The sequence below is a fragment of the Cyclospora cayetanensis genome, unplaced genomic scaffold (genome assembly GCF_002999335.1).
Source record: "Cyclospora cayetanensis isolate NF1_C8 unplaced genomic scaffold, CcayRef3 CcayRef3_contig_350, whole genome shotgun sequence".
NCBI classification, from domain to species: domain Eukaryota; phylum Apicomplexa; class Conoidasida; order Eucoccidiorida; family Eimeriidae; genus Cyclospora; species Cyclospora cayetanensis.
In genome coordinates, this window is record NW_020312315.1 from 1 (window position 1) to 13,243 (window position 13,243).

At 51.0% G+C, this 13,243-nt stretch overlaps 2 protein-coding genes across 2 annotated transcripts; both read right to left on the reverse strand.

Annotated features, from left to right (window-relative positions):
- Window positions 1-1,561: 1,561 nt before the first annotated feature.
- LOC34622142 lies at window positions 1,562-5,552 on the reverse strand (the record flags this gene model as incomplete). Its single annotated transcript, XM_026334072.1, has 9 exons — window positions 5,486-5,552; window positions 4,974-5,126; window positions 4,532-4,610; window positions 4,078-4,330; window positions 3,673-3,849; window positions 2,982-3,111; window positions 2,590-2,647; window positions 1,970-2,206; window positions 1,562-1,671 (listed from the first exon to the last, which is right to left on the reverse strand). Coding segments are annotated over exons 1-9 (1,264 nt in total), but the record flags the coding sequence as incomplete, so codon positions are not given.
- A 2,732-nt stretch (window positions 5,553-8,284) lies between these two features.
- LOC34622144 (fumarate hydratase class I, aerobic) lies at window positions 8,285-12,689 on the reverse strand (the record flags this gene model as incomplete). Its single annotated transcript, XM_026334071.1, has 7 exons — window positions 8,285-8,374; window positions 8,529-8,794; window positions 9,104-9,376; window positions 10,063-10,459; window positions 11,574-11,729; window positions 12,103-12,247; window positions 12,460-12,689. Coding segments are annotated over 7 exons (1,557 nt in total), but the record flags the coding sequence as incomplete, so codon positions are not given.
- Window positions 12,690-13,243: the final 554 nt, after the last annotated feature.

A 13,243-nucleotide genomic window follows, 5' to 3' on the forward strand; every position in this document is an offset into this window, starting at 1 on the left:
CACACACACACACACACACACACACACACACACACACACACACACACACACACACACACACACACACACACACACACACACACACACACACACACACACACACACACACACACACACACACACACATCTTCCACGAAGGTCCCTAGTAGGGACCCTCATTCCTCCCTCCTCCCGCGCCCCTCAATAAGCACGCCCCCCCGTAGAGAGACAGAGAGAGAGAGGGGCACCCATTTGTAGGGAGAACCCTTGTCTATGGAGACACTCCCTTCCTTCCTACTGGTAACCTCGCCTGCCCTCGCTCCTAGATAGAGGCCTCCTGTAAGCAGCGGCGCTGGCAGACTTCCTTTTACCGGGATGCCTTTTTTTCAAGCGGAGGGGGGGGCTACAAATTCTCTACATTAACGAGCGCGGTGTTTAAATGGCCGTCGCCACAAGCGAGCAACGCGTTAGGCGAGACGCGCAAGTGTGCGTGCCCTTCTGATCAAGGGTCGGTAATCGTGCTGCTCTGCCTCACGCGAAGGCCATGTCTAAAACATGCCTGTAGCCGATAAATGCCCGGCTACCACGCTTTCTGACTGCAGTATAGCAGGTCTTCCCAGCGCTATGCATCTCCCACCGCTATGAATAAAGGAACCCCTTCTGTCTGCGTGTATGCTAGTGCGCGCTTCCCTGACCTGCATGCCCCAGTACCGATAGATAGCGGGAAGCCTAATTGAGCAGACCGACCGCCCGAGAGAAAATGCATGCGGCCAGTGGCTTTTCAAGTAGTGCCCCGCATTCCTTCTACAGTCTCCCAGATCCTCCTAGAAGAACGCTTTGAAGGCGATTATTAGGCGCCAGACTAAACTTCCTGCAGCGGCGTTACTATACTCTCGGGAAGAAGAGAAGAGGCATCACTTACCGACGGGATGCAGCGAGCCGATGGACGATGTAACGGATTGACATGGATTACCCAACAAGCGAAGTTCAGCGTTACAGGCTAAGGGGGAACAGATGTTTTGTGTTCACTTTGTGGCTATTCGTGTGGCGTCAGCAGTTGCGGGTGCTGCTAGTATTGTGGTTGTCTCTTGCGTTCTGCATATTTGTTGCCGCAGCAGCTTTTGAAGAGCCACCAGGGGACTACCGACGGGCTAAGGCCTCCCTAACAGCGGCAGGTGACCCACGAAAAGGCAACGGCATGTTAAAACCCTGCTGCAAGCGATATATTAAAATCATCTATCTACACGGCAACTGCAACCCTACACTGACAGTGAGTGCGCTGGCAAGAAGGCTGCAGATGATTCACGACCCCGTGCTCAGCAGGCATGCCGCCCCTATGCTGAAGGGCTTGAAGGCGGCCAGGGAGAGCCTCCCATGTGTTGTTCTTGTTCTTGTTGCTCGTGGTGCACACGCGATCTACTGTGGCTCCTATGAGCTCTTCCGCGAGAACCCTGATGTGGGTGATGCTGCTGCTGATGTTGCCGCTGCGGATATTCGGGATAGTGTTGTTGCTCATGCTGCTGCGTTGCGTACTGAGGCGGCAGCGGCAACTGCTGCTGTATTCCATGATTCAGCGATAGACCTGCTTCAGCAGGTCCAGAGGGAAGAGCAGGGGGTTGCTGCGCTCTGCTTGGGTGCTGCACCTGCTTGTGCCTCGGTTGAGATTGCTGTGTTGGTATGAGATGCTGCACGCTGTGAACGCACAATTCGAACACACGGAAATGGCTCGTGCAGCAGGTACCAACAGCTGAGCCTTCTGTAAGGAAGTAATCGCCCCCCCAACTTCGAAACTGCCGAAGCAGCTCCCCCACCACGCATGGCAACGAAATCGTCTACAACAGCAAAGCCGGCGATCAAGCGCACCAAGACCACTACCACTACAGTGCTCGACCAGCAGCACAGCTTTTCGTTCAAAAAGAAATTGAAATCCCTTTCAGTTAGCTAAAGAAAACTTTTGTGGTGTGCTGCGGCTGCCGCTCCAATAACCTACTTTGTGAGTGCCACGGCTTCATCGACAAGTACCAGCTGGGAGTTGACCGCTTCCAAATCATACGGGAGGCCCTCCAGCTTCACACTCTCCTGTGCTGTCAGCAGCTTCATAGCTGCCCTCGCATTGAGAAACTCAAGCTCGCTGTTAAGACGGCTTCGCGCGGATTCTAGCCACTCCCTTCGGTTGTTCAAAGAAGCCGTAAGCGCCGGGAGCTCCTTGGATCGACAAAGTGCCATTCTGCAGCGTATTGACAGATTCGCAGTCGAAAGGGCATTGAATAACGAAACAAGGCTGCACGCCAGATGTACAAAATTTTTTTCGCCACTAAATGCCAGCACCCTCTGCGAGGAGCCCTAGGAAAAAAAATTACCTCATCCACAAACAGTCATTCATTTGACTACCAAATTCCTCAGATCTCTCTCTCTGTCTCTGTCTATCTGTCTGCGTCGTTCTCTCTGTCTGTCTCTGTCTGTCTCTGTCTGTCTGTCCTTCTCTGTCTGTCTTTCTCTGTCTGTCTTTCTCTGTCTGTCTTTCTCTCTCTGTCTGTGTCTATCTATCTATGAAAAGGATCCTTCTCTCGCTCCACGTCCCTACATGGGCCCCTGCTGCCAGGATTTCACCTGTGCTGCTGTAGGAGTTTAATAACCAACTGCATTGCGGTCTCTGCGAATTGGACGTCTGAGATCACACGGAAGCGCCGCGGAAAAACAGCAGCGAAAACGGGAAGCTGTGGGCTTGTGCGGGTGCCTATGTGTAAAGAAAAGATATCTTAGGTGTTGTGCCTTGCTCTTGCGCATTCTCTCCCTTTCTCTCGTCTTATTAGCACACACAATACTCTAAACCATTCGTGTCATTGCATGAAGAGGGTCCTCACTGTCCCCATGCACGCTTCCTTCTCATTGCGCAGCGTTTGCATGGCTGCCTCTTGAGTGCTTTTCCCTAGCGCCCCCGCCGCCCTTTAAGGCCTCCTCATCAAAACATAGAATCAAGACAAACAGGAAAGAAAGCCTACTGAGGAGGTCTTGGAGGGAGGGCAGCAGCATCTCCAGAGCGGTAAACAGACCGGTTTCTCGCGCAGACTCAAGACTGACTAGGCCCTCAGCGACCAAGTGCCGGCACAAAGAGCATGCCTTCTCCTGGTACTGAAGCAGCCAGTTACAAGCATGCACATACATAGATACACACACATACATACATATACATATATATATATATATGTACACATACATATATATATATATGTGCACACATACATACATATATATATGTGCACACATATACATACATATATATGTACACACACAACAAAGCGCCGAAACAATGAAGCTGTTGAGCGGGAGAGAGCCACTCCCCAGAGGTTGCCTTATGCTCAAAAAAAGCGGAACCTTAAAATACCTTGCTAGCACGCACGGTATTTTAAGGCCCTTCGGGATACGTGTACAGCACAGGAAACTAGCGCAGGAGGGGTCTGCCCTATGCAAAAAAGTAACCCAAAGAAGCGCAACATGTGGTGCCAAGAAAGAGTGAGGGAAGCTGGCTAAGATGGCGTCGCGCAGGGTTTATCGGTTCCAACAATTCTCACCAGACGCCTTTCCTCTGCCCCCCGCCCTTTCTCCCCGCTCAGCTGTACAGACAGGCATGCACCTCATCATCTAGGAAATACACCGAAGCACCTCTAAAACATCACGCAAACGAGGACGAACCTTCGGATCGTCGCTCCGAATGGCGTAAACCAGGAGATTCAAGCCTCTGCTCCTCAGGAAAAGCTCTTCACTAGGCCGATGATTCCGCAAAAGACACGAAAGCGTCTGCAGCGAACGGACTCGTAGAGCTTTGCTCCGTGGACTCTCTCTTACCAAGTTGAAGAGCACCTTAAGCCCCTGTGAAACAGCGCCAAAGAAGAGCAGGCACGGCTAGCCTAAATAGCTGCCTTGCGTTCGCAACATGCTCATCCCCACCAGGCCCCCTGCAAACCGATCACTCCTGTTATTATCACCAACTGCACCACAAGCTGCAGCAGCTGTACCAGCTGCAACAGCTGGTGGGCATACGCAGGAGTGCCTCCACAACAACTTTTGTGCGGCTGCCTGCAACAAATCACGACTTACCCCCAGGTCTGCCACAGCCTGCTGTATCTGCGGGTTGTTTTGCACGACAGCCGCGAGTATTTCCAGAGCCTTTTCCAGGATGATAAAGGCCTTGGCAGCTTCGCTCTCCTGTGGCACTTCCTGCGGCAGCTGCTGCCTCCCCTGCGAGTACTGCTGTTGCTGCTGCTGCTCGGAAGCAGCCAAGGAGGCACCAGACGCCGCTGTGTCTTCAGGCACGCTCAAGAGATGCAGCAACGGCTCCAGCGCATGGAGCCTGCACACCCGCGCAGCAGGTAGACGGCACACACTCAGCAACAACTCGAGCGGCTGCAAAAAGACCTAGCAGCAACAGGAGCAGCAGCAGAGCAAGAGCGCGTTTGCCTCGTGCATCATGCCGGAGGGGCACACCTAAATCTTCACACCCTCAACATCCGCCAGCAAGCGACACGCACGCCTCTCCACTAAAAACACCCACTTGGAAAGATCTCTCGAAAGCTCCGGATAATCGTCCGTGAGACGCTGTAGCACTGAGAGGGCTGCAATGCAATCCCGGGCTATTTGATGCCGAACACACACATACAGACACATAAATATTTATACATATTTACATAGATATATATATAGGCATCCATACATACACACATGAAAACATATCCACATATATCTACATACACACATGCATGAACACACATATATACGCATGTATATATACATATAGAACGCCAGAAGGATAGCATGAGCTGGTGCAGGGAAAGCAGCAACTCTAAAATGGCGCCTTGTATACAGCCGGGGAAAAAGAAGTGCCATGCGCTGAGTGCAACGAGACCCTCTAATAGTCAATCCTTCTTTGCCCGTTCCTTGCGTTCCGCATGCCTCCTAAATGCTGTTTCGTGCGGCTGCCTGCAGGGGTGTCGTACCCGGAGCTTCGCCGCTGAGGAATTTCTCTATGACGGCAATTTGTTCCTTTGTCACTTCATTAGGCTTTTCCTCCTGCGCAAACGCCTCCTGAATAGCGCCTCGCAGAAAAGCCACATCTTCGTCACTTAGCCGGCAATTCGGGGACGTGCCATCTGCAAGACATACAGGAGACGCATCTTGATCCAAAAATCCCCTCCACCCCCTCCCTCCGCCCTTATGGTTTGCTTCAAAGCCCTTCCTTCACCCCCCCTGTGTAGCTACCTCCCTCCCCGGGGAAATCCTTCTCCCCTTGCGAGCTGCACCCGCCGAGAGGGGCGAAGCGGCAAAGATCCTCAACGCCGCGGGGTGGCTATATTTATATCTATATTCTGGTAAGACTTAATATGCAAGTGGAAGGGTGGTAGCCCCCACCGCAGCTGCAAGCACGCATGAGTGCGTGTGAGTGTGTATGTGTGGTTGAATGTGTGCTCATACGGCTGCTGTGGGGGTGGTTTCACTGCTCACTGCCTACCAGAATATTTGATAGACCAGCGGTATAGGCCGGGCCAGTCAATGCCATCTACGGGGGCCTGCGTCATCGTCTACTTTGCCGAAACGGGTATCGCGAAATCTCGCGTCCACATGCGGCGAAAGGGACACCTCGAGCAGCAAATGGCTCGTGGCGTGTGGCTAGCTGAATCGTGGGCAGAGGGCAAGAATCTTTGTCATACGAGGCCGTCAGAAGCAGCCGGATAGTCTATGCCTTCCAATAGTCCCACCCCTCTCACCGCCGCTGCTACTGCTGGTGCGCAGGGCAGCCAAGCGCGTCAGGTCCACGCATATGTCGAGCTGCCAGATGGCGAAGGCCGCTGGTGGACAAAGTTTAGAGACGCCTGGGGGGTATCTTCGGCAGGGTGCCGGTTTCCCATGCAGCTTCGGGCAGCGGCAGCACGGCGCCAGCGGATGCACTTGAAGGGTGCGTGTTGTGGCTCCAGCAGGCAGAATCAGAAGCAAATCCAAAGAATTTAACAGCAGATCCTCACTAAGGGCATTCAAGCCTCAGGGAGCCCTCTTTCCCCTGGTTGTGCTCTGCACGCAGCCATCAATGGCCCTGGCTGCATGTAATGCGAGGTACAGGAAAACAGCTAATACTCTGAAACTGTAAGTCCTTTTAGTCCGTTTAATTCCTTTAAAAGGAATGGTTCATGGAATTTCTCTCATGGATGCCATTTCTGCTCACTAATAGAAGGTGGCATACTTGTAACAGTGTGGGGGTGCCACCGGTGCGTGTATGGTGCAACACACACGATTGCAAAGAAGATCCTTCCTCCTACTGAACCGTCCGTAAATTACAGCTTCATCCATTGGATGTAGTGTCACTGTGTTAGCCCGATGCCCACAGCTACACACGATTGTAGATCCCCGATTGCATAACAGGTAGCGCGTGCGCGTCCTGCCAAACGTCAATTCCTATTTACAGAGAAGGGTGCCCTGTGCTTTTGCACAGTGCTGCCCAGAATGGGGCATAAAGGCCCCGTAAGATGCTACAAGTCCCTAGGAGAGTCACGCACTCTGAGGTAGGCGACCCGTTTCCCAGATTATGGTGGCCAGTTGCGTTCCAGAAAAAAAAATGCCTTGGTGGCTCCATAAGGACATCCAAAGCTTGAATCTGCGAAAATTTGTCTAACCCCATCATCCCCTCCGCATGGTTCCCTTGACACCCCTTCGCGCCCACGTCCCTCGCCATTGGCTGAGGCGCATTTTGCACGTTGCGGAAGAGCACTCCACTGGCGCCCTTCCATGCAGTTTCCACATTATTAGAGAGGCTGTAGAGTACATGTAATTGTTCTTCGTCGGTATCCAGCCTTTTAGTTGCCTGCGGCACTCCCACTTGAACTTGGACTTCGACTACCAGGACGCAATATTGATAGACAGCACCAACAGCTACAGCAATCCCTCGCGTGTCCTACAAAAACATCAACTCTTGCCCAACTCGATGCACGTGCCTCATATTCTACCTTTACCACTTGGTTGCGCTACGAAATCTTTTGTAGAGACAGCGAAAGGGATATGTAAAATGCCCCATGTACGCAAGTCTCCCGTACGCGTAATAAAACCTAACTTCAGACTCTTTTGGCAGAAAGTTATTAAATATTCTTCTATAGAAATCTCGCCTTCCCCTGCAGGCGCCGCGTATTGCTTTGCCTCGAGGAAGGAGGGCGAGACACGTAAACTGTGCGTTGTTGCGCTCCCCAAACACTCCACACCATTCATTCTTACCACAATGAGCTAGCGCTACGCGGAAGAAGGTAAGACAGTTGTTCAGCCAAACCGAGGAGCCAAATTAACCCACACAAGAAAACATGTTCTGCTGTGTCGTAAGGAGTACCTCTGCGTCGCTGTTCATCAGGCTACCGAGAGAGGGTCGGCTTCGTATAAAAGCCACCAAGCTTCGCCGACGCCCGCATACCACCCGCTATAAATAGGGTTTCCTGTGATGCATTCGAACCTGGAAATGTGGGGAAAACTCCGGGATGGCCAGGGGCTCCCCCGATTGTTACGCGAAGAGTTGAGAGCCATGAAACAAAGCTCCTCTAGAACGCGAGTAGGGTCGCCTGCAACGGGAGGCGCCTTACGCCTCGGCACATAGGCGCCAATAATATGAAGGCGTTGTAAGAGAAAGGCGTGGCTACAGGGTACAACAAGGAAGGGGAAACCACTGCACCGGCCATGAATTCGCTGCACTTAGCCCTGGTTCCTGCCGCACTTTTGCTCAGTGACGGAGAGATGCTGGACTAAATGCAGCAATTCCTTTGAAACAAGTGAGGAAAACGGGACACTTTTCAAGGCCTGTTGCTGCCCTCCAAGCACACTTTGCACCGACCCTCCTCGTGGACTGCATCCAACACTATGGTCGACTGCTGTCCAGGTGTTTACTCGCTCCCCTGCTAACCAGGATACTGCCAACTATCCCGACAAACACCCCAAAACAGCGTGCCGCAACCGACGCTGGGTCTGCCTGCAGTCAAGATGCATCCAAGAAGCGCCTCCGGGGTCGCGTTTGCCATATCTACTGGTTAAGGAGGCATAGCCCTTCGTGTCTGTGTGAACGCGACGCTCTGCCTAGTTAATACCTCGGGTTCCTCCAGCGACCAAGCTTCAACGCTCATACGCTTGGCTGTTGTGAGGGCCAAGGCAGTCAAAAAAGCCCCAAAGAGCCCTAAATAGCGTGTCGTTCGCGCCACTTACCCGTCGCGAGAGCCACCCACGGGGGGAGAGCCACAAACGCCGTACGGCGTTTCGAATCTAAAAGGTGAGCGGATTTTGGCTCTCATGGCATCCACGACCTGTAAAAATCATTTCCGTTGGTGTCGATGACAACGAAAGCCGGGAAATCCTCAACGCGAATTTTCCAAATAGCCTGAGTCGCACAAACCCCAAGTCGCAGGCCCCAAGCGTTTTCCCAGTAGGGGTCGGGCGCCTTTCCCTCGCTTCTTGGCTTAGTTTCCAAGACCTGTATTTGCCTCTTTTTGAAAACTAAAGCACGCGGAGAGCTCCTAATTCAAAACACTCACTTCCATGCCAAGTTCGGGGTACTCAAGAACCTCCACATGCTTGATACAGTTCTCCGCGAGAATGGCAGCGGGGCCTCCTATAGAGCCCAAGTAGGCGCCACCGTACGTTTTGCAGGCTTCCGCGACTGCCGCCGATCTGTTTCCCTTCGCGAGCGTCACCATAGAGCCCCCCTTGCTCATGAAAGTAGGCACGTAAGGATCCATACGGCCCGCTGTTGTCGGGCCGAAGCTGCCGCTCACCTTGCCTTCAGGCGTCTTCGCAGGCCCTGCAGCACAAGCAAGCGAACCGGCATGTATGCATATATATATATATATATGCATATGTATGCATGCATACATATATATATATATATGCATGTACATATATGCACGTATGTATATATATAGGCATGCATACATATGTACGCATGTATATATATATATGCATATGTATGCATGCTTATATGCGCGCACGCATGAAAAAAGAAAGAAGCTGGAATCCCTTTATCAGGGGAGCGCAGAGGCGCGGTGATAGCATGGACGCCAGGACCGAGGGTAAAAAAAAAAGGGGAGCACCCCACTGGTCAACTTCCTACCGGCATAGTAAATGGGATGCTGTTTAATGTAGTCGGGGAGGTCTCCTTCCTTGTTGAGCCTTTCCAGCAGCTTCGCGTGAGCTATATCCCTCGCGACGATCAGCGTTCCCGACAAGGAAAGCCGAGTTTTGCATGGCAGCTGCTTCAGGGCCTTGAGCAGCTCGGGCATTGGCTGGTCAAGGCTAAGCCGCACCGGCTCCGATATGCCCAAGTCCGCATCTGTTACCGTTGGAAGAAACTTTGTGGGGTTCGACTCTAGCTCCTCCAGGAAGACTGCAGTACCGCAGGGGCACAAGGAAGACAGCAACACGGCAAACAGGCAGTGCAGAAGACAACGCAGCAGAGGCGCTATGGACGCAGACAGCGGGGCAAACAGACAGCCAGAAGCATACACATACTTGTACATACATACGTATAAACATACATGCATGCATATATACATATATATATATATACTAACATAGATATAAACATACATACAAATATATACATACATGTATACATACATACATACAAAAATACGAAATTCCACACATACAAACATATTAATCCACACATATAAACATACATACATATAAACATACATAACTGCATACATACATATGCATATATATATACATTCTAATATACATATAAACATACATACATACATGCATGCGTCCACACACAAACACACATATGTACACACATACAAATACATACACATGCACCTACATGAAAGGTGACAAGCACCTTTGAAATTGCGCCGGGAAGCACGCGCGAGGTTTCAACAAGAGACACACGAAGGGGGGAGCATTAAGCCCTGAGCCAGCGCGCATGCGAGCGCCCGCCCGCCGTTCATCTTCCTGTTGCCCTTTTCCCGCAGGAGCAAAACCAGCACACGGCACTCGAGCAACCAGCAGGCCCGACAAAAAGCATCACCAAATTAGGCGCAACAAGTTCACAGCTTAGCTTCTCACCTCCCTCTTCATTGATAAGGCCAAGTACTTGCCGATCTGCAGAGCACGACACGCCAATGCCAACGGGCAGCGATGCCCCGTGCCGCGGCAGTCGAACTACCCGAACATCGTGGCAAAAGTACTTCCCTCCGAATTGAGCACCAATGCCCATTTCTCTGGTCATCTGCAAAACAGTTTTCTCCATCTCCAAATCCCTGAAAGCCCTCCCGTGGATGTCGCCGCTCGTAGGGAGAGTATCCAAGTAGCGACAAGACGCCAGCTTTACTGTCTTCAACGTCTGCTCGGCAGACAAGCCCCCAATCACGATGGCCAAATGGTAAGGAGGACACGCCGAGGTGCCGATGCTGCGAATCTTTTCGTCTAGAAAGCCCAAAAGCTTCTCTGGGGTCAAAAGACCCTGCCACGCACAAAGATCCACACATCCATAAACACACACGCACAGCTACACACACACATACACATACGCAGCAGGTGCATTCATAGTTGGGCCCGAACATCAACACACTCTAGGATGACACACGCAGCCCACGCACAACAGACATCTATGCAGATCTATGCTCATGCAAATCCATCCATACACACACATATACGTGCATACACATACATATATGCATCCGTACACACACATATCTACATCCGTACACACACATGTATACATCCGTACACACACATGTATACATCCATACACATACAAATACATACATGTATACATCCATACACATACAAATACAGCCGTACACATACAAATATATCTATGCAAATACCAATATATCGACACACACATATATATACATCCATACACGAATATATATACATCTATACACATACAAATACATGCATACACATACAAATATATCTATACACATACAAATACATGCATACACAGACAAATATATCTACACACATACAAATACATCGACACACACATATATATACATCCATACACAAATAGATATACATCTATACACACAACACATACAAATACATCCATACACATGCATGTATACATCCATACACACATATATACACATACATACACAAATATATATATATATATATATATATATATATATATATATATACATTGATAGACATACAAGTACATCCATGCACATACAAATGCATCCATATACATACACGTACACATCCATACACACATCTATATACATCCATACACAAACATATGTACATCCATACACACATATATGTACATCCATACACAAATATGTGTACATCTATACACAAATAAATATACATCCACACACATTCATATGTACATCCATACACACACACCTGCCCACATACGCAACGGCAGGCACAGGGACATGTATAGACCTGCATGCAGGTCTAGAGACCACAAAAAGGCAAGAGGGTTTTTCGACCCTAATCCATAGCTCTATCTGGGATGCAGGAAGGCTACACAAACGCGGGCTGCAAGCGTTCGTGTATGCATGCACCTCCCCCGTAAAGAGTGAGCGCAACGGTCCCGGATATTCAGTGGGAAGGCGTACCTTGGTTTGCTGAAAGAGAAAGGTCTTGTTGGCGCTGCCACCGCCTTTTGCGATGAAGAGAAACTCATACGAACTTCCAGCTACCGCTGAAATGTCTATTTGAGCCGGAAGGTTGCATTTTGTGTTCTGCTCTGTATACATGTCCAGCGGAGCCATCTGGAGGCAGCGGTAGCCACACATGCACATACTGTGCGAATGGGGGGGAGCGTAGACTCAAAGAGGGAGGGCCAAGAGGGACACTCCGGAACATCCAGCCACGCAAGTACAGACACGGAGCCACAGTCAAACAGAGGTAGATAACCCCCATAATCCGCATACTCCAGATGGCAAAAACGAGACCTCCAAAGGGCAGACACACCCAAGGCACACGCAAGAACATAGGGTTACGCCGCAAAGGCGACTCAGTAAACGCTGCCACCCCTCGATTGCCCTCTCTCTCTCTGCGTTGCCGGCTCAAAGGGCTTGTCACGCTTCTTTTTTGCGCTTAAGGCCGCGCAGACGCTCATGCACGGTCGTGGCGAGGGTCTACCTGACTGTAGCGAAGGTTGTCTGTCGTATATGCGAGGTAAGCTCCCTTGGAAAGCGCTTCTTCGTCCTCGCCGTCTGTAAAGACGAACTGACCCTTCTTGCCGACAACAATCGCCGTTCCCGTGTCTTGGCAGCCTGGAAGGATCCTGAGCAGCGCAAATTGAAGCCGGAGGATGTATCGCATCTTGCGGAGAGAGCGGAGCTATTGGGAATGTAGCGCATATCCTGTCTGCAGGCTGCAAGGGGACGCAAGTCGCCGAGGGCTGTGCTGTGAAAGAGAGAAGAAACGCCTGCCCCGAGTCGAGGCGTCTTCTGCCCGCTGCACGATCGCGAGGCCTTTTCCACCCCCTCGCCTCACCTGCCGGCTGCAATGCATGCATTCTTCAGCAGCTCTAGAGCGACTACCCGATCGTTAGGGCTACTCTCCTTGTCTTCCAGAATGCTCCTCAGTTGCTGCAGGTGAGAGGGACGCAGCAAATGCGCCAAATCTCCGAATGCCTCTCGTGAAAGGCCCGTAAGGATTTTCGAGGATACACGGAGGACAGACCCCACCCCCGGTATCTGATCCGACATAAGCTCTGCAGCCAGACGGATACACACAGAAAGAAAGAGAGGGAAAAGCGGAGCGATGCAGAACGCCAAAAATGCAAAGGAGGAGAACGTGCGCGCATCAAGCGCCCGCCTGGTGCTGACAGCCAAAAGGAGTCGGGAGAGAGGAGGCAAAGAACTTGAAAGGCTGAACTGCCGAAGCACAGACCGTTGAAGGAGCACGAAGGAGACATACACACTGCAAGTAGCACAAGTGTAAATGTACAAGTACGGGCGAGGATAGGCACAGCGATGAAACGTGTTGTGGCTACAAAGGGGGGGGGGGGGGGGGGGGGAGGGGAAAGGTGGGCTTTGTGCCCCCAGCCTGGGTGACACCGGCGGGGGGCCGTGTTTTTGTGACTTTAACAAACGCAAAACAGGAAAAGCGCTGGCCAAACAGAAAGAGACAACGGCAAAACACACCACCACCAAGCACCTCACGTCGCGTCTCACGGTTGAAAAAAAAAATAAAAAAAGCTGACTCTAGCGAATGAAATGTTATGTATTGTTATGGTTATTGGTTTTTTGAGTGGTGTGGTTGGATGAGTGTTGAT